The following is a 21,706-nucleotide window of genomic DNA, read 5'->3' as shown; positions in this document are numbered from 1 at the left end:
CTAGAGCACTGGTCGACGGGCCGTGCGAGTTGGTTCTGGATGGGGATTTTATGGCTGACCGTTTTCAGGGCTTTCTGAGCAGAGGCGAATCAATAGAGAAAATAAGCTTTTTTTTTATGTTGTGAGTTTATTTCAATTCATCGAACGGAGTCTCGGCATGTTTACGCCGTTTTTTAGCTGTTTTCCTTTTTTTCCACTTTATTACGTTTTTATCAAACCGCTTTTCAAATAATATTGAAAATAACACAGATGTTTAGGAAGAGCTGGTTTTGAAGGGTTGTAACGTTGGGGTTTATCCAGCCAGGGTTTTACAATAATATCCTCTAAAGCGCCATGTTTTGGTTCAGAGGACACGTGAACCTCTAGTATCACATCTCTACGCTCCCTTGCCGCGGCCATTGTCTTTCACCCAGCAGGGAACATCACAGAAATCCCTTCTTGGTTGCAGGTGGTTGGGTGGCAGCAAAGAGTTAAATCCCCTTGGGCCGTGTGCCCCCCAAACCCCCACCTCTCCACCCCTCCTCCTCCCTTCTTTTGGATGTTGTGATGTCACAAGTCCCTCCCCTCGGCACAGCCCTCCTCCTGTGGCTTGCCTCTGTGTGCAACAGTTCCTCTCCGGACTGTTTACAGGGGACTTCATGACGGCGACCGGGGCTGACGTTGTGTGAGTGTGGCCGTGTGTGTTTAGTTTAACAGGGACAAGAGTTGGTCTAAGGAAGCTGCTTCAAGGGTAGATGACGTAATGAAGGGTGAGGTCTGAGTCCGTCTTGTCGCTGTATTTGATCCGAGGGGAGGGGGTGAATCTGGGCAGATGCCTGTGAGCTCCGCAGCGTGATGGCTGTCATGAACCCCCAGTTCATGAGTTTCTGCTTCCCGGGTGGAGGCGCGGTGGCGGAGTACAGCCCGGATCCAGGGGGTCTGGACGGGGTTCTCCATGCCGAGCTGGAGCAGCAGCAGCAGCAGAACCACCACCACCACCACCACCACCACCAGGACCTCCACCAGCACCACGACCGTCACCACCATGACCACCACCAGCACCACCAGCACCACCAACCCCACCAGGAGGAGGCCGAGGAGGGCGGCGGGTACCGCGAGACCACCCGGGACCTGCTGAGCTTCATCGACTCGGCCTCCAGCAACATCAAGCTGGCCCTGGACAAGCCCGTCAAGTCCAAGCGGAAGGTGAACCACCGGAAGTACCTCCAGAAGCAGATCAAGAGGTGCACCGGCGTCCTCAGCCCCACCGCCAACGCCGACCCGCAGCCGGGGAAGACTCTGCTGACCTGCTCCCCGCCAACGCCTCCTCTGGCCCCCGCAGGGCTCCAGGGCAGCCCGCCGCCCTGCCCCGTGCAGGGGAAGGCCCTGCCCAAGCGCGGGGGGGGGGACAACGGCGGCGTCCAGGCCAGCCTGCAGAGCAAGAGCCTGGCGGCGCTCTTCAACCCGGGCCAGGACGCCCGCGGAGAGGGCAAGGCCAACCGGAAGCCCCCGCTGCGTCACCGCAACCTGCCCCCGTCCTTCTTCACCGAGCCGGCCGGCCGGCACGGCGCCGCCGGGGGGGTGTGCTCCACGTCGGGCGTGACCCTGGGGGAGCTGGAGCGCGGGGACCCCGACGCGGCAGAGTTCTTCGAGCTGCTGGGGCCGGACTACAGCAGCATGGCGGCGGCGGCGGCGGCGTCGGAGCACGGGGAGCTGTTCCAGAACCTGCCGCCGGAGCTGCGCTGCCCGCCAGCCGGGATGGCCCTGAGCTCGGAGCCCGGGGCCCTGTTCGACGCGCACCACGGGCCGGGGGGGGCCGCTGTACCCGGAGCCCTGGGGCGGATGTACGGCGGCGGAGTTCAGAAAGGGAGGAGGAGGAGGACATGGAGGGGGTGGCGGGGGGCAGCTTCCGTTGTACAGTCTGGGGGACGTCGTGTGCGGGGACGTGGAGGAGAGCTCCCTGTGCGGTTTGGCGTTCCCCAACTTCTTCTCAGACTCTGCGGGCGCGGCCCTGTCCTACGACCTGGGCGGGGGAGGGGGCTACGGCAGAGCCCACTTCTCCTCTCTATGAGACCTGGACTGTGTGTGTGTGTGTGTGTGTGTGTGTGTGTGTGTGTGTGCGTGCGCGTTGATTTCACATCTCTATGGACATCTCTATTAACGTATGGAGTTTTGTGTGTGTGTATGTGTGTGATGGTTTCCTATCTATATATGGACATCTCTTTAAACGTGTGTGTGTGTGTGTGTGTGTGTGTGTGTGTGTGTGTGTGTGTATCGGTTGTGTGCGTGTGTTGGTTTCACATCTCTATGGACATCTCTATAAACATGGAGTTGTGTGTGGGCGCGTGCACGTGTGTGCATGTATTGTTGTTGAGTGTGTGTGCGTGCGCTGTGCGTTTGTTGCAGTGCCGATGAACTTTGACCTTGTGGCGTAGCATGTGACACGTTGACCTGTCTCAGAAAGTGAGCCACAAGTTTTTAATCCGGTGTAAATTAATGAATTTTATATCAACCTTTTCTTTCAACACTGTAATATATTTTGGTATTTTGCTCAAAACGAAGTTTCGTACACTTCAAGAGCCTAGAGATATCGTTAGAACTATTGTTTTAAACGGGTTCAAATGTTATTCCATGAATATTATATCTTTAAAAACATAAAATACAGGGATTCCTAATAACTGTGTGTGTGTGTGTGTGTGTGTGTGTGTGTGTGTGTGTGTGTGTGTGTGTGTGTGTGTGTGTGTGTGTGTGTAATGCGTCTGTGTGTGAGAGAGGGAGTGACATCACACTTACAGATCTGTGATGATTGCGGACTGATTTAATTGGACAGATAAGCCTTGATTACGGACCAAGAATGTATTAACCGAGCGAGTTGTTTAGCAGAGAATGTGCTTCTAGTTTTAACAAGATGGAGAAATAAAGCTGGTCTTTATTCTGATTACAGGAACTCGTCTTTTATTTATTTTGTACTTTATTTAAAATCCTGGTTGGGAAAATATCTTAAATTATTTGAAAACGGTTACCATAAGATTATAAAAAGGGGCTTATACACCTTAACATCACCAACACCCATCATCATCTCATTCGGATGGACTACTAATGACCAATGCATTCATACGGGCTATTATTTCGATAATTTCAGACTTTCCTTTGCTGTTGAATAGGAATGATTTGCCAAGGAGAAACTGTGTTGTGGAGGGAAATATCGTTCTCGGATTTTTTCTCAAAAAACAGGAGTGCAACGTAGGAGCTTTTAATGTAGAGTCACCAAGGCCATTAAATTAAGGCGACGTACATGGTTTTAGTAATGGGAGGTTACCGCCCCCTGGTGGAGGAAGTGGTCATTGCATATTTCTAAATGGATATTTATGAAGTTGCCTTGTAATTTGCATTCCAAAAGTGGAAACCCTGACTCTATTCATGCTCAGGGACAAGCTGTCTTCAATTTTGGATGGCCATTTTCAGATCTGTTATTATTCGATATACTGAAGTGTTTCCTGTTTCAACCGACAAATCAACAACAAATATATCCGCTAAGTGGCTCCTCTGGCTCCAGAGTTAATATATTATCCCCAATAAACCACCCACTTGACTAACCTCGGAATAAATTCAAACAACTACACACCAACGAAAGTTGTTCATGATGGTTTTATATATTCCGCTGACCGACAATAGGGACCCATTCTGCCGCTAGGTGACAGTGTCGCTCCATTAGAATCCGCCTTTAGCTTCTAAACCGTGTTGGCGCTAAGCAAGTTTCACACCACACGAAAGTCACCATGCCATTATATATCAATTATTTTGTCTTGAATGATTTTTGAAGGTTAATTATTATTAATGATTAAATAATTATTTGATTAATGATAAAGCTGAATTCGTAAAATGAGTGATTTTTATACGACAAATATAGACAACAAATTATTCATGGATTTATTTTGCAGCGTTCCTGTAAGCACTGGTTCGCGTTCTCATTGCAGGCTAATATTGTTCTCCAGACTTCATTGATTCGCTACAAGGTGGTCAATAATAGCCTCTATGTTATGGGGGCCAATAACAAGATCTGGCCACACATGACATGCTGCAAAATGTGATCACAACATCTGAACACAGAACTCGTATATATTTCCTTCTCCAGTCTAGGCCTGCTGGCGGATTTTGTATCAGATAAAGACCCAACTGTCTGCCACGGCGGAGCCCTGCTTTGGTTTATTGGACATTGGAAGTGTAATGTTTATCAAGGCGATTAACGAGATCTCTCCTCCTGGCAGGGCGGCAAATTACGAATCAAGCCAGATTCCTCTGAGTCAACCAGATAATCAACCGGTCAGTCTCTAGGGGCAACCTGTCTCTCAACTCAAACCAAATATACACGCACGCACGCACACACACACGCACACACACACGCACACACACACACACACACACACACACACACACACACACACACACACACACACACACACACACACACACACACACACACACGTTTGTCAAGACAGAGGGAACGACTCTCTTGAGGGAGAAGCAGCTTTTACATTAGTTATTTGTTATTTTTATGCTTCACCGGAGAGCTTCCATCCGCACCAGCCGTCCTCCCGGTGACCTTCTCGAGCCCGGAGTAGAGAGGTAGGCCTACTATTGCTTTTCACTCCACCCCAGTGGAAGCGGGCAGTAATCCGATAGTTACAACCCGTATGCCCCTCTCAGTACACTCTCTAACAACACGCGAACGCCTTCCCGATCAATCCGACGCCTTTTCCATGTGAGGTCGGCAAAAGCTTTTGTTCCAACAAAATCATACGTGGGCACCTATAGGACATCACTTAGTGTGCATTTAACATCGGCCATTGATTATTGCTCCCGCGCAGAGAGAGAGAGCACCTTGACACGCGGACGTTGGACTCGCACCACATCCACATGGCGTATTAAACCCGGGGCAACACATTTCTGTTATCAGGTAGAGTCTTCATGTGTTGCTAACTTGCTATCCATATACGGGTGTGTTACTGGGGCGTGCAGAAAATATTGCTGAATATATGGTATCTAATGTATTGCATCTGTGTGTGTGTGTGTGTGTGTGTGTGTGTGTGTGTGTGTGTGTGTGTGTGTGTGTGTGTGTGTGTCCTAAGCCATGGCCTTGATCTGTGATCGTTGCAGATTCCCTGATTGACTTACAACTTTAAACAACGCCCATATCTTTAACATTCGGCTGTTGTAGCTCCATGGCCTGTTGGCCTCTCAGTCCATGTCTTTCATTAATATTCAGCATTCTGGGGAAGTGTAAGGCCTGACAATATATGCTGCTACACATACTGGCCACAATGATCAATTCAATGATTGACCTCTGTCTAATTACCATCACCTGTTTGCCAACTGAAATCCTAACCATACGGACAAATGTTCAAAGTTTTCATAATTCATCCTTGTGAATCGTGAGGTTATGTTTTGGGTGAAATCCCTGGACCCCTAAATCCATAATTTCCCTGATTTAGGTTAGTTTTTTGTGTTTTAGTTGTCCAGTGGGCATAGCTGGATGTTGTCAGGATACCTCCAATTAGGTGGCACATAGAACAATTAGAAGTGACCTCACACTTGGTTGACCAATGGCACTAATCCTAAAGCTGACCAATCACAAGCATAAGCCCAAACTTGCCCCGGTACTACACCATTTGCATAACATAAAAACGGCTTGCTTAATAGACCATTTTCACAGGGGGATCATTATAGGATAAAAACAGGTGTCGCCCATAACGCTAATTATTGGTCTGCTACATTATGTACTAGGGCACAGGTAATAGACCAAACTATTGCAGATAAGTCTACTACCCATGCCCCGATACATACAAGTGGCAGTCCCTTAATTAGCACCATGTGTGACACCTGTGACAAATGGTGCTTAAATAAAATTAACAAAATATTCAATGTCCCCTTCCTGGTGGTTCCGACACATTCAGAACTGCTTTGTCAATGTCTTTATAAGGCAGCCTGCTTTGTTGCCCTTGCGCTTGTCAAAAGGATATGTCATACATTTCTAATTTGAAATAGTGTCAGCGACAATATAGGATGCTGAACAAAGCGCCTATGACAGGAGCTTGCACAGTTACACCCTGTTTGATCCCTAAAACTGCTCATACCATAATACTGCCACGCCTAGGATGTGGCAATTTCAACTTAACCCTCCTTAATCGTACACCTAAACTTTTGACTGGTGACAGTTTATAAACTTGGTTCAATAGCTATATCTCTGAACCAAACGTTAAAGTAGTCTGCGAAAATGAATCAAACCTCGATCCCAGTTCATCATAAGAACTTTAGCACCAACTGTCTGCCACTGGTGTCCTTCGAGTCTCTGCTCTTGTCTACGTATGTGGTCTAGTTATTAGAGTTGGCCTGCTCTTTAACCTGCCCTGACAACCAATTTGCCTGATCAATAATTCCAACCACTGTTGCCAAAGCAATAATCAAAACACCCAATACATTCATGGGAGATATGTTGCTTCTGAAAAAGACAAAAAATCAAAACGAGGAAATCAAGTCTTTTCCAATTCAATTCATGTTCCACTATTTGCTGCTCTGATGGGCTGCCTCTTCCTAGCTCGTGTCCAAGGATCTTTTTGGTGAGATAACAATTGTGACTCGCACATTCAAGTCTCAGCCAGACTTTCAGAATACTGCTTTGGAGGTTGAGCTGTTTTAATCTACAGATGCCACCAGAACACATACATTAATCTGTCATGCAAATCACCTTCATTAAAAATGATGTAAAAAAGCATTCCTGTCAATCTGAATGAATTCAGTAATTGATGATTCTTGTGACTTTATCTTTGTGTTGTGTGTGTGTGTATGTGTGTGTGTGTGTGTGTGTGTGTGTTAAAGGGTCAGACCAAATGCTAAAATCACACGGTATGGACAGCACCCTCTATGGGAGTAAACAGGTTACTGTAAGTGATGTCACGGGCCATAAACCTTTGGCCTGGGCTGTGACATCAAGCATTTGTGCCGGTTCGATCCTGTGGTTTTGATTTTAGTGCTTGGTTATTCTTGAGAAGTGCAGGGTAATTACCCATTTAATGTAATGGTGTAATTGTATAATGGTTGGCAGGGTACAACAATCATTTTCTGATTCATTAACAGATTTACTTTGTAAGAAGAAGTATCTTTATGCAGGCTAGATAATTGAGTTAAAAAGTAGTAACTTTAAACACGTTTAAATGTGCCAAGGCAAATGCAAGGCCAGCTGTTTTTTTTATGTATCAATTTGGTAGAGCGTCTTTTCATTCTTATAAACCAGTTTTTGTTTAGACAGAAGGCCAAAACTGAGGAGAAAATGTATTAGTTTTATGATCTTCATTATTGTGGACGTTGGACCTCAGAATCTTCTCCATCCCATTTGTGGAGAGGGTAGTAGTGAGCAGAATAATTTAACATTGAAAAATATTTCTTAAAGATCCTGTCATGGAGGTTTTCAGTTGAAACCAGTTTACACTGCCTGTTCTCTGACGCCATTATTTCCCTGCGATAAATACCAGTCATGATGGAATATTTATTTATTGCTGTGTCACTTTGTTTCATTGTTTATTTGCTTAAGTTGGTTAGCAAAGCTGCTCCAGGATTGCTGCCTGGAAGGCTGGTGTGAGCGCAGGAAAATACACAGCGTTAATTAATAGTAGGCCAACATCAGAGGCATCCATCCCTGAGAGAAATTAATAAATCGGAAAGCAAATAAATTTGGAAAGCAAATATGTTGGACTTAAACTGTCGAGTGGTAAGATTAAACAAACGACTCATTGTGGGAGGACCTCGATTGACCAATGTGCGATTGGCAATCTGATTCAAATTTCAGAGGGAAATCAGTTTCACTATGAAATTCCAAGCCGAATCCGCTCTGTCTTGAACACTTGTTACAGAACCTGATAGTGAACCATAAAGTGCCAGACTTGCTGGTTTAATAAAGTTTTGAAATATATACGTATGACATGCCCAAAAACATGAGCCCCAACCAACATAGAGGAAATGGAAGGGAAGCAGAGGGTTAAGAACGATAAATAAAAACAGCTTATGAAGAGAAGGAGAGTAAGACAAAGGAAGGGTGGAGACGGATAAAGAGCGGGAGGGGGAGGGCGAGAACGAGACTGGGATACAGAGAGAAGGCGAGAGTGTAAGAACGAGAGAGAGTGAGATATAGAAAGGCAGAGAGATGCACATCTCTACTCCGGATGATCTTTAAAGAAAAGAGAAAGCGGGCACAGGTGCAGATGAGTAGAAGAACTAATTAGTGACACCTGGAGAGAGCGCAATTGACAGGAGAAGAACGGAAGAGGAGGAGGAGGATGATGAGGATGAGGAGGATGAGGAGGTGCAGAGCTTAACTCTAATGACTTCTCTACCAGGAAGCCTGCGCAGTATCCCCTGAAACCCGGCTCAGAAAGTAGTGAGAGTAGAGATCATCTGCCAACAGGGGACTGATCAGAGGGACCTGATTGGCTGAATATTCGAAAAAAAATTCAAAGGATAATTGTGCCCCTTCGATTTCTTACCATTATTTCTTGTCTTCTATTTCTTATCTGGCAAAAAATATGGAAGAATTTTGAAGTGGATTGTACCTTGTTCGCTTGATTCATGTGTTTCTCTTTTATACGATTTCAAATGTCAGTGGAGATATGGGCCATCGTTTGTTGTCTACTGATGGAGTTGTTTGTTGTTAGTGATGTGTGTTTCTACATATTGCTCATATGCCTTTTAACTCTATATCACAGCAATCCTTCTCTCTGGATACAACCGCATGTGATTCATGCATTGGCCTGGCAATTTATTCCCAGACCAGTGGATAATATATATCCAGGTCATGAAGGATCAGGTAGGGGGTTAGGGTATCTTATCTTAAGGATGTCCACAGATCCATTGCAGACATTTGGGGTTCATACCCATAACATTTGGGCTGGGAGTCGATAACCTTAGCCACTAGGCTTTCCTGCCCCCTCATATGTCTACATGGGGGGTCTCATTTGTATATAATCACACTATGTTTGAGGTTGTCTCTCTCCAGCGATGGAGAGTACTGACTTGGTTCAGAACAAACAGCATGATGGAGTGTATGCTTTCAGCATACACTCTATCGTGGCTTTGATTGACTTCTCATCTGGGAAACCCATAGCACAATGTGGATATGATATACTTTTCCCTTGATTTGGGAACCATATAGTGAGCTTCTGATAGACTTTTTATTCTCTGATAGACTTTTGATTCTCTGATAGACTTTTCTTTTTAGAAACCACATTGTGAGGCCATGACAAACTTTTTATTATATGGTAGACTTTAAATATTCGGACATGCTGTTGATTCCTTGGTACACTTCATTTGAGTACTCTTTATTCACTGAAGAAACTTTATAGCGAGGCTATGATATACATTTCATTCTCTGGTACTTTTCAATGAAGAAACCTTTAAGCAAGGCAGTGGTAGCATTTTTGATTCTCTTATAGGTGTCATATGAGAGAACATAGTGAGGCTATGATGGACCTTCCATGATCCGTCGACTTTTCATTGTCTGTTTGTCTTTCCCTAGAAACCACATAGGGAGACTGATGGAGTTTTCATCTGAGATACCACATTGCCTCCTAAGCGCCCTGGTCGACAATGACAATACGACGCCGACTTGTCAACAATACGGTGAGATATCTCCTTGACCACTATCAGGAGGGGGAAGGAGGGGGGGGATAAGCGGGAGAGAGAGAGAGAGAGGCAGAGAGAGAGCGAGAGAGAGGAGTTTGAGGTGTGAAGCGGCTTTATCTGCCTCTGTATCTCATCGAGGATCTGATGTACAGGGGAGTGAATGACGGGGCCGAGCAAGTCGTCTCATCCTACCTGCAGATCCCTGCCGGAGCCCTTCATAATCTCCCAGAGAGCCCACCAAATCCCATTCCGGGCTGCTCTCTCCACACTCATAACGGCTGGAGCGTTTCCTCTTGATGGGGGGGGGGGTGTGGAGGAGCTGGAGGAGGGGGTGAAGGGCACTGTATCGGCTGTTTGCAGACCATCTCGAGGATAAAGCATGAAGAGGGTCGTCTATTTTGGGCTTGTCGTTTCTGTAACGAGGTCTGGACTTTTTATACGAGCTGCTGCTGCTGCGGAGGGGGTGGAGGAGGGGAGGAGGAGGGGTGGAGGAGGGGAGGAGGAGGGGGAGGAGAGGAAGGAGGAGGAGGGGGGTGAAATGTGTGGCAAAATGTCTGCCAGGGATAGAAATTGCAACATCATCTACCGCTAAAGAGATGGGAAGGGAAACACACACACACACACACACACACACACACACACACACACACACACACACACACACACACACATACACACACACACACACACACACACACACACACACTGTGAGTCAGTCTTGGTAATGGGGCCAGAGACACCAACACTAGTTGTAACAGAAATCCACAACAGTCTGCATTCAGTAAGATGCAAGTCTATCACTCTGATACCGTCCTGGTCTCTGGTCTTTCCCAGTAGAGTCTCTGGTCTTTCCAAGTTCCATGTCTCTAGCCTCTACAAGGTCTCTACTTGGTCTAAGTTTCTGGTCTTACAGGATCTTGAATATCTCTGGTCTCTCTAAAGGGTCTATGTTTCTGGATTACAGGGTCTATGTTTCTGGTCTCTCGAAAGGGTCTAGGTTTCTGGATTACAGGGTCTATGTTTCTGGTCTCTTCAAAGGGTCTGGTTTCTGGTCTTACAGGGTCTTTCAATTCCTCTGGTCTCTATAAAGGCTCTAGGTTTCTGGTCTGGGTTCCTGAGGTCCCCAAGCCCCTCTGGGGACAGTCTAGAGAGGTCTGTAGTGGGACCAGGTTCTGGTAACACCTAGGTGCAGAGACTCTGTCACCCCATGCATCAGTTGTGTCTAGACTGTCTCACTTATTTAAATCCAGGGTTGTCAATCAACACCGCCATCTATCCAATTACAGCATGTGTCATGATGTCTGCTGTTTCCCTGCCAGTAATTATATACAGTTGGCAGATGGAGAAATGCTCCTGAATCTCTTTGGATTACTATTATTATTTCATTTTTCGATCTACAGTTGAAAATAACAAGGTGAGAATTAGTTTTACAAGGCTGGACATTTCTATGAATGTGTAACTATCCGCGATCGCGGTGTACTATGTAATATGACATATTACTGTTGTGACCCTATGTGACATTATTTCCACAGAAAAAAAATGACTCATTCAGATTCCAGGGCGCAGATACAGACCAAGATTACTGCTAGCTCCGGTCTGCCTTGACAGCATTTCTGCTATACTATAACATATAAACTATAATACTGTTCTTTGTTACTGCTAAGTCAAGGTCACTTGTTGTTACCATGTCATTTATTTTCTCTGTAGTTTTGTTGCTTTGTATTTTTGACCTACTGTGTAGTTCTGTGTCTAGTTGTGGTATTGCGTAATGGTTTAATCTGTAGTTTTGTGTGTATAGTTTTCACACTGTAGTTGTTTTTATTAATACAATATAGTTTCTCTTGTTCTTGCCTCTCTTGTGTGTTTGTGTTGGTATAGTTGTCTCCAGCATCGTAACCGTGAATGAAAAAGTATTTATTTAGTTTCTGGTGCTTCCTGCAAACGCTCTCTCTCTGTCTCTGTCTCTGTGTCTCTGTGTGTGGTGTTTGAATGATGGAGGCCTCGTATTTAATGAATTGTTTACCTTGTGTCTAAATAGAGGCAGAGTTTGACTCACAAGAAGAGAAGGTTTTTTGTGAGAGCGGAGTCGAACTTCACCGCGTGATATTTTTGTTGGGAGTTTTCGTCTCTGCAGGGAAAAAAACATTTATTCAGAAGGGGAGACGGCCTGCGTTTTGTTTACAGTGAGCCATGAAACTGTGTGATGGGGTATCATAAATAAAAGGAGCATCATAAAGAAAATAATTGGAAAAGGAAATATGGTATTGCAACTGTGCAGTGCCTGTTGTCTGACTCTATCTCCGCTGAACAAGCATAACGGCACGTGTGTGAGGAGGCACTGCTGAAGATTGTACATCATCTTCTAACTGAAGTGTTTTCAAAGTCCTCACGCACCTGTCAATTATTCTGGTCAAATCTGCGCTGGTTATTTTAATCGTTCGACATGCTGTTGTTATGGTGTTTTCTTTATCAGATAATTTTATCCAAAGGAAGTAAAGTAGAAAGTTGATACAAAGACAGGTTATTAAGGAGCAAGTAGGGGTTGGACAGTGAATACATAGAAGTGTCATTAAGGAGCAGGTAGGGGTTTGAAAGTGAATACAGAGACAAGCCATTAAGGAGCAGGTAGGGGTTGGACAGTGAATACATAGACGTGTCATTAAGGAGCAGGTAGGGGTTGGACAGTTAAGACAGAGATAGACCATTAAGGAGCAGGTAGGGGTTGGACAATAAATACAGAGACAGGTCATTAAGGAGCAGGTAGGAGATAGACGAATACTGGTACATGTCTTTATGCAGCAGGTAAGGGTTAGGATGTCTACACGTAGCGGACATAGGGGATCGAATCCATGACCTCTCTGCAGTTAGTCGGCCGTTTATTCATTGTTCAGTCAATTTCGAAGATTTACCAACGTTTGGTGCTTGTAATGGTATTATTTGTTCAACTCCCCACCATCGCTGCATCCTATGTTCCAATGCACGTTGAGCTCAGCACTTCCTATAAGAGGATTAGGCCGTGTGTTTATCCATCAGCAAACTAAACAATAATGGAGTTGCACAACACCAGTGCCCTGCATGGCTATTGCTCCACAAATCGGCAAGTAACTAAACGTTTTTTTTTTATAGTCATATTTCCCTTTAATAAAACTGGGCAACAAACCTTGTGAAAAGCGAATGGGATAAAATGGATATTGCAGAAACGTCTTGAATTAAAACGTTAAAATCCCATCATCCCATCTTCTTCCAAGATGGAAACTTCTTCCAACAAGATGCCCTAGCGCCCCCACCTGCTCCTTAATAACTTGTGTATGACTTTACTGTTAATCGCTTTGGATTAAAACAGCAGTATTAAATAGTAATAGTAATATACTGTGCGGTTCAAAACCCTGGAATGTTTTCTGTACACATAAAGACACATTGCTCATTGTCAACTTGTTAGCTTCCAGTGATGCTAAGAAGGTCTAACTAGCGTTAGTTTAGGTGTGCTAATGAAATGTATAAGTTAAGATAAAGGTCCTGTTAGTGCTTTTTTTTCGACTGGTTGAAAGTAATAGATCCTTATCGATTTTAATTTGATTACCACTCGTAATTGTAGAATCAATAACTTTTAGACGGCAGTGGAACCCATATCTCTCTGCTTTCTTTGCCGGGACTGAAATATTGGAGCACTTACTTGAACCTTTTAAGTATTTTATGAAGAGATCAGATGAGGATGAATTCAGTGATATTCTAGCTTAGCCACGGCCACATTTTATTATACTTTTTGTTTTATTTGATCGTATATGACCCACAATCATCAGACAATGGATATCTAAACCACAAGACCACTTTTCTCGTACCTCACATTTTGACTTCTTTGTCTGTTCTGAGGTTCTTTGTTATGACCCCCGGGTTGTTAGCTGCACCTGTGGACAACTGCCAGTGTTTGAGCGTGTTTACTCTGTTTGGACGGTGTCTGCTGCACTGTCTACCCAACTGGATCATCCTGAGCTCTGGTCTGAGAAAGCTGCTCCGCTCTAACGAACGTCTCCCTAAGGATCCCCCCTATTCCCTCTGGGGTTTCCTCCCCCCTCCGAGGCCCTGCCTTCCTTCCTCACGGATGTGTGAACTATTGAGAGACCGTCGTCAAGATAAAACCCTGTGTAGCAACAAACTTCTGACTTCTCCTGACTTTAGTTTGAGAACTAAAAAGCAAAAAGCTCTCTTGCTATTCTGTCTCCACATTGACTTTGTACTCGAGGAAGTCACACAATTCCCGTCCTTCTCTCGAAACTCACAGCATCTCCTCAGGAAAGTTTGGGGAACAACTCTGATTTTTCTTTTTTCCCAGTGAGTTTTCACAGGCCGTTCCCAGCCGCACTGGGTAACAGATGTGAGTTTAATACGTGGCGGGTCCTTCTGGAGCAGCTGCTTCTGTTGCTGCTCCACTGGCACTTCGAAGACAAATGACAAACAGCTGCTTGCCTCTCATCAGACTCCATCTTCCAAGATGGCCGCTGTGTTCCCTCCCTCATCTCCTTTATGGAGCCCAAAGGACGCCGGGGCCCTTTCCTCTGGCCAACCAACAACCAACCGACAACCAGCCAATGACCAATTAACAACGCAACGACTAATTGAGCCACCGAGCCTTCTTCAGCGGACTGGAAAGTGATCCCCTGGTTACTGGTCTCATAGCCTGGCACTGGGTCATACCTGGGTTTAATAAGAAAGGGCTGACGTCAAAAGAGTCTTTACAGTCCAAATGGCACCAAACACAAAACTTTGACTGCCTGGTGACTTTTACGCTAAGACATGACTCACCGTGGATTTCTGTTGTTATTCCTTAATTGAGGATATGGATTCTAAATGAAAATGTGACATATGGCGTATACGTCCTATAAGTAACCTAGCCGTTTTCCAACGGTAACCTGTTTAAAATCAGCAATGATGAAATGAGTGCACAACCGTTGAATGTCCTACACACACACTAAACACAGCCAGCTGATCACCGGTGCATGAAATAACATAGTCCAGAGAAAGGCATTTGCTGTTATTTGTGTGTGTGTGTGTGTGTGTGTGTGTGTGTGTGTGTGTGTGTGGGGGGGGGGGGGGGGGGGGGGGGGGGGGGGGGATGACAAATGAAGGGCAAACTAGGTAACTGTAATGGATAAGCGTGCAAATGGTTTTATTCTGAAATAGCCTTTTACTTTAAACATAAATTATTTTTCAACAGTATTGGATGAGTGCTTGCACCATATTATTTCAAACATAAACAGTGTATTAAGTTAGCTTCTTTGTGAATTAAAACAGACATTCGAGAAATTGTTGTGAATTAATTCCAAAACATTCAATCATAAAATCAAGTGTACACCTGACACACAAAGTCCTTCAAACATTTCTGTCGACCAATCAACCGACGGCGTGTGTAGCTCCAACTTTTTGTCCCCCTTTCAGACCGCTTGGTACCCCAACAGAGGAGTACCGGAAAACAGGTACGGCTAATCGCAGCCAAGTCCGCATATTTTGGGACCCCGCCCACCTTTGCCGGTGGAAACGCAAACCATACCGCACCTAATCGCACCTTACTGTACCGCACCGCTCGGTGGAAACACGCCAATATAGGGTACTCGGCTCTCCGATAAGTCCATTGTTTGACTGTCGGCATCCTTGAGCTAGAGAACAAACACTATGTGCTGACTCAAGTTCAATGCACCTCTTGTTTGTCTTTATTTTAAACAGCATATCTCCACCAAAATGTCCTCACAAAAAGTGTTTCACACTTCAAGAGTGAAACACCCCCCCCCAAGGCAGGGTCAGCGGCACCGTAAACGGACGACCGGCTATTTTAAGCGGCGGTGAATCCGATTCCGCGATTAGCTTGTCGGTTTTTACCCACGCAGACGGCCCGAGATTATTGACCTATCAATAAACTCTCATCCCAATTCTGTCGGAAGATTAACCAAATAAAACCGGAGACACTGGAATCCATCTGCCGGCCATGCGGGCGCATTAATGAGCAGTATTGACATGCATGGGGACCGCGGAGGACGTGCTGTACCCCGCGGCCCGGTGGATCCAGTCCGCTGGCCTACCCTGCTGGCGCCGGCTGCTACCTCCAGAGCAGCCAAACCCCGTTCTTAAAGGATGTCTGGATATACATATAAACGTATACAGCACAAACACACGAACGCACGCACGCGCATACACACACACACACACACACAAATACACACCCACACACACACACACACACACAGACACACACGCACAAAAACGCACACACACACAATCACACACACACACACACAAAAACGCACACACACACACAATCACACACACACACACACACACACACTTTGTTTAAATATGCATAAGCATGCAAGCTGCTGATGTTAAGAGCATGTACAGAATAGAATAATGTTGGCCTATAAACACACGCACGTTCTGTTGTATTTGTATCTTAAGCACCGGATCAATCGGAATGATTGAATATCATTAAGAGTCAGTCCTCAGTGACTTTTTAGGATCATGTTACAATCACCGCAACGACGAGAAGGTCAGTCTATCTCTATTCCCACAACCCCACCCCCCAACTCAAAACAAGACAGGTCACGGCAACAAAGGGTTTGACGGTGTGGTTAAGAGGTCAGAGGTCGCGACCTTACCACTTTCATACTGTCGTGAAGAAACTGCAGGCTTTACGCAGCACACTAGCTGCTAATTAACAGCGAGTTTATATAAAGTTCCAGTATTTTTGCCGTCCTTCAGAAGCAAGGCTGTTTCATGTCCTTGTGGTGTGCTTCTGTTTCATCCTCTTAAGTATTTATGCAAACGCTGGTGGTTTTGATTATCCGTCGGCTGTTTAATCAGGGAGGCGATGGATTCTAGAGAGATAAGATTATCATCTACCAGGGATGTATGTTTAAGACCACAGCACATGAACAAGCTATCAGAAAGTAAAAATAAAACAATACACAACATAAAAGAAGCTTTATTGGCTAGCAGTATAGGCTGAAGATCGTGTGATCTGAAGTCCCATGAAAGAAGTAACATTCCGCCATCTCGATACTTATAGTACAATAACCAAACAACCAGTTGTTATTATAGTGGTTAGAAAGTACCAAAATGGCCATCAAAATGGCCATCGTTTCAGAGTGTGCTATCGTGAAACCCTCCTATTGACAGAATCACGGATAGAACTGTGTGTGTGGATGAAGGCTGGTTTATGCTGCCTCACCTGGACTGACAGACTGGTCAGACTGATTGGACTCTGGGGCTGGGTGAGGCTGCACACCTGTTGCACATTTAGCAATCAGTGTGCACAGGTTAAACCAGCCATCACCACACTTCTCCTGCATGGCAACTCGGAGCCCCATGTATCTCACAGTCATGTGTCATTGTCTGCAACCTTACAATGAGCCGGTCTTCCAACACCACTACTCTGCGTCCTTGTCTGGAGGAGCACAGCTTAAGTTACCTAGGTGGAGTGTGGCAGCATTGTTACTTAACTCGAATGCACCTGGATACATTTCACTCAGGTAAAGCTGGCATGAGAGCGCATGTGCTGTGTTTTATGTGTGTCCTTGGAGACCTAAAATTGATCACTCATCAGTCATCACTAAAATTGATCACTCATCAGTGCGTGTTTGTGTATGTGTTTGTACCCGTACATGTGCCCGTGTTAGGTTTAAATGGATTCTTGTCATCGAATCTTAGCTAGTCTTCGCATTAAAGCTGTATTACCACTAATTAAATGTGAGGAATTTTCAATTTCCTGAATTGCCGTTTTTAAACCCAATTTGTCATTGCCTTATTTTCCCTGCCACACAATTATTTTGAAATAGATTGTTACTGAAAAAAAGTCAACTATATCCAACTACAGATATGTAATCTACCCCAGAGTCTAAATGTGATGAGATGTGTTTCGTGTCATTATACCTAACACTTCCCAGACAACAATAACCCCAGTTCACCTCAGTTTTCCACCATTATTAATATTTTGGAGGGACTGGCAATGCTTACCCACTGTTTAATTGTCGAATTAACGTGCATGCATCTTAAGCCCATCTTAATTGTCTTATGGTGATTTTTAATTAAGGGCTATTCCACGGCTGCAGCGGCAGACAGGCCTGCCTCTCCCTCTCTGATAAAGAGAGGAAAGGATTCAGTGGGGGTTAACACGCTCTCCTCCTAATGAAAAACCACAGGCCTGGCATTCAAGCTCCCTATTACCACCGGTCTCTGCTGAACACATTCAGTATATCAAGAAAAATATAAAAATAACTTATTTTGTATTGAGCTTTTCATGATTAACTAAAAGACGCTCAAAGACATGGATCGAATGGTTAGATTTAAAGAGTAAAATCGAGGGTTGTGGGAAAAGTATTGTAAAGGGATTTACAAGACATTGAAACACAAGTAAATAATTAAAAAGAAAATGTGGGTTTTTTAGTCTGGTAGTACTTCCTCACTTGGTTCAGTTAAGGAAACTTGTATGCCAAGTTTGTGACTCACTCAGTCTGTCTCTTCCCCTGTATTTCTATCTGTCTTGTAAACCCTAAGGAAATGTTGATGGCCTCATCTCATGGAATCCCGCCGATGCATTTTGAACCTCTGATGCATGCCTCATGCTCCTTCTTTAGAGATGGAAGCTATAAGTGACACTCTGTCATGTATGGCTTCCTCCTCCCCGTGCGTTCTTGTGTACAGACTGCCAACTGCGAGAGGTGCATATGAGAGGTGTTGTGCACAGATATGGCAGCCTGGTGCTGTCTGGGTGTCATCACACTGTTGCTACGCTACGTGGTCGTCATGGTGTGATCACACTGTTGCTACGCTACGTGGTTGTCGTGGTGTCATCACACTGTCGCCATCACAATGTTGCTACGCAGTCCTCATTGTGTCAGCACACTGTTGCTTCGCTACATGGTCGTATTGTTTTGAAGCCCTGGTGTTTATTAAATATAGCACGGGATGTTGACCCTTCACCCACAGCCGGAGGTAATGGGGAGGGAGGACCCCTGAGGTGTGTAGATGGGGTGGGGGGGGGGGGGTACTAGACCTGTACACTTGAGTGGAGTACAGAGTTCTTTATTATCCCCACAGGGGCCATTCATATTGCAGCAAGCAGTAGAGGAAACCACAAACATAAAGGCACATGAGCATAGAAGACCATTATTGAATAACAGCATCAGCAGTGAACAGTCGGACTCCACAGACACTCCACGGTTAGGCTGAGGTTAGCCTCAGGGATGGAGGGGGAATCGAATCGATGACCACTGCCACATCTAGGAATTCCCATTTCTACACCCTGCGGGATGAAGGGCAGACTGAATAGAGTGTGTGTGTGTGTGTGTGTAGTCACTTTTCTGGTAGTGACTGGCTTAGTGTCATTTCTGAACACATCCTCACCAGTAGTGAAGGGACCGTATCAGTTGGTTTTGGCCTGATTTAGTCTATAATGTCAGTAATATTGGATAGTCTCAAGTCACAGGAGCCTGACAAAATTAAACAGGAAAGTACATCACTATTAGCATTTCTGAAGCTTAAATTGCACATTTTTGTATTTTTCACTTGATACAATAACTCACTAATGAATTATTTATCTAAATTATATCTCTGTTAATCCTAACAGCACAAGAGGGCTACAGCTTTAGAAGTGGAAATTACGCATACTGAGATTGTAGTGCTAATAATTAAATGCTATGGCTGCAAGTCCTCTGAAACTAAGAAAATCAACTTAAAAGTTTTGTATCAACATTCATCTTCCTGTGTTGTATTTTGTCTGTTTGATTTGAACCTGCATTATTAAACTTCTGCTGATTATTTTTGCTACCGGTAAATAAATATCTGAAGCAAACATTTCTTAAAACGTGCCAATTAGTCAATCCATCCAGTCTCTTATTCATATTATTCTGGTCCACTTTTGCCCTTCCCTTGCTATTGGGTAAACTTGCATAGTGCCAGTATAACCAGGTAAGCAAATCGGAAGTTGGATATGTTTAATTTATAATATTTTGAATACTTTTCACCATGCAGCTTCCTACCCAAAGTGAACATCTTCTCTTGGGAAAAACAGTTATATTCTATTCAAGAAAGGGAGTGAGTGGGACAAGGCTGGTGTTTCTGTAATCTCTTGTCCACCATGCCAGTCGCTATGGCGACAACCTGCCTGGATCCGTGCTGAAACGCAAACTAAACAAATTACAGACTTGTCGATTTTATTATTAAATGTAGATTCTTTGTCCCCTAAAGATAAGTTAATTCAGTGAAACAAATAGCTCCAATAGAGTAGTTAATTTTGTTACATGACTTGAATTTGTTTTGTGTTTGTTCACCAGATGTGCCGTGATCTCCTTCACAAACCTTCCATGACCTGAACTTCCTCTATTTACAAGGTAAAACATTTTCAATAAACCTTTGTTAAATTCCACTTTTAGAAATGTGTAGAAGGAAAAACTAAAGAAATTGATTAAAAAAACTGGCATAACAGTAGAAACTTAAACCAATAAAAATATACCCAAGCAAAAAAGCTAAACCTTCAAGAACTGTTATCTAAAATTACAGAAAATATAAATAAGGCAATATCAATCTTATATTTTCATCAACTGTTATGCGTTCACTGAAGGCGATTTACTATAAGGGTTGTGGATGTCTTCAATATAGATTATACTGTCATATGTTTAATGCATGCAGTCTCTCAACGTGCTTCACACTGCATGCTTGGATGTGTAGATAATGATGTTGGTGCTTTGTAACCATCCTTCACTCTAATTAGTCTAATGCGATGGCTGCAACTTTTATTTATTATTCTAAGAATTATAGCTAAGCATGCAGTATGTGGTACTTTGTGTGTGGCACGATATTTCCAGCTCATTTGTATTATTTAAATGAGTCCCCTTCCCATTCCTATTTCTATACAGAAATGCTGACAAAAAAAAAGCTATGTTTCTTTTTTTACAATTTGGGGGGCCTGATCTAGTATATTTCAGTGGCAATCAAACAGCAGCTACTGCAGTCCATGTTTCTGATTGGTTCAAATTGGGGCACGGTGATGTCACCAGCTGTCGGGGCCATCACTGGCCAATTAGAAGCAATGTTTACTGACAAAAATAATACCTATTCTTACCACTCTAAACCAACCAACAACTTATTCACTTGTTGGCAATTAAAAAACAAGTTCCGCTTCAACACATAGAACTGGATGCTGTGCCTTAATAAGTCTTTGCATCTTCATGCAAACACCTTCTAAAATCATGGTAATTCTGCTGGCCTATCAGAGGTCAGAACCCCCGTAGCCGTATTAATGAGTTGCTTAAGAAAGAGACTTTCAGATCACTAACACTATTATTTGTCTGCATGCTCCCTTGATGTTACCTAAACAGCATACCCCAAGTAATTGCTACACAATTATTTGAACTACCAACGTTGGAACATGTGACGATTTTTTTTTAAACCACTCTTCCTCCAAGCTCGCCATTTCCGTCACGACAATTGCTACGAATACTAATTAAACGGCTGCATGTGGGTGCATGGATCATTGCTCTCTGCTGATTAAGGAACGGTAGGAGAGACTATATAAATCAAAGACAACCTACCCATCTAATTAGCTGGCCCAGCCATTAAATCCACTAACAAGCAACCGAGGTGGTTCTTCCCCACATAATCTTCCCCGTGATTACATGATGCCGATGCGGCCATCGAACCCTCTGTTCGTCTCTGTTTTCACGGTAAAAAATGAAAAGCGGACCGTGAAAGTAGGGTTGGACTTAAATGACTACCCCATCTATGAGTGAGGGAATGCAGTAGGCAGATGAATGGAGGAATCCTTACAATTTTGTGCTCGAACAACAGCCATAATTCATACTTTTTTCTTCACTTGTTCCCAAGGGCATATAGGGCACCTGGTCATTTCAATTACAGAATTGTGTTACGCAGTTTTGCCCTATTTTAATATTCCTTTATATCAATTAATTATCCCTGACAGCAACATTATATCAGGTATAAACCGTGAGGATGAAGGACGGACCATTACCTTATGTTTTTAATTACTTCCCCATCATTTATGTGTGTCGCA

At 44.2% G+C, this 21,706-nt stretch overlaps 1 protein-coding gene across 1 annotated transcript; it reads left to right on the top strand.

Moving 5' to 3' along the window:
* The first annotated feature begins 771 nt into the window (after positions 1-771).
* On the top strand, positions 772-2,787 carry fam181b (family with sequence similarity 181 member B). The gene is given in 2 exon segments (XM_079734017.1): positions 772-1,797; positions 1,799-2,787. Coding segments are annotated over 2 exon segments (1,215 nt in total). The 5' UTR covers positions 772-834; the 3' UTR covers positions 2,051-2,787.
* The last annotated feature ends 18,919 nt before the right edge of the window (positions 2,788-21,706 follow it).

The sequence above is a fragment of the Pollachius pollachius genome, assembly GCF_949987615.1.
Source record: "Pollachius pollachius genome assembly, chromosome: 3".
Taxonomy (NCBI): Eukaryota; Metazoa; Chordata; class Actinopteri; order Gadiformes; family Gadidae; genus Pollachius; species Pollachius pollachius.
The sequence above is the reverse complement of the archived record's forward strand: the minus strand, read 5'-3'. Positions and strand labels throughout refer to the sequence as shown.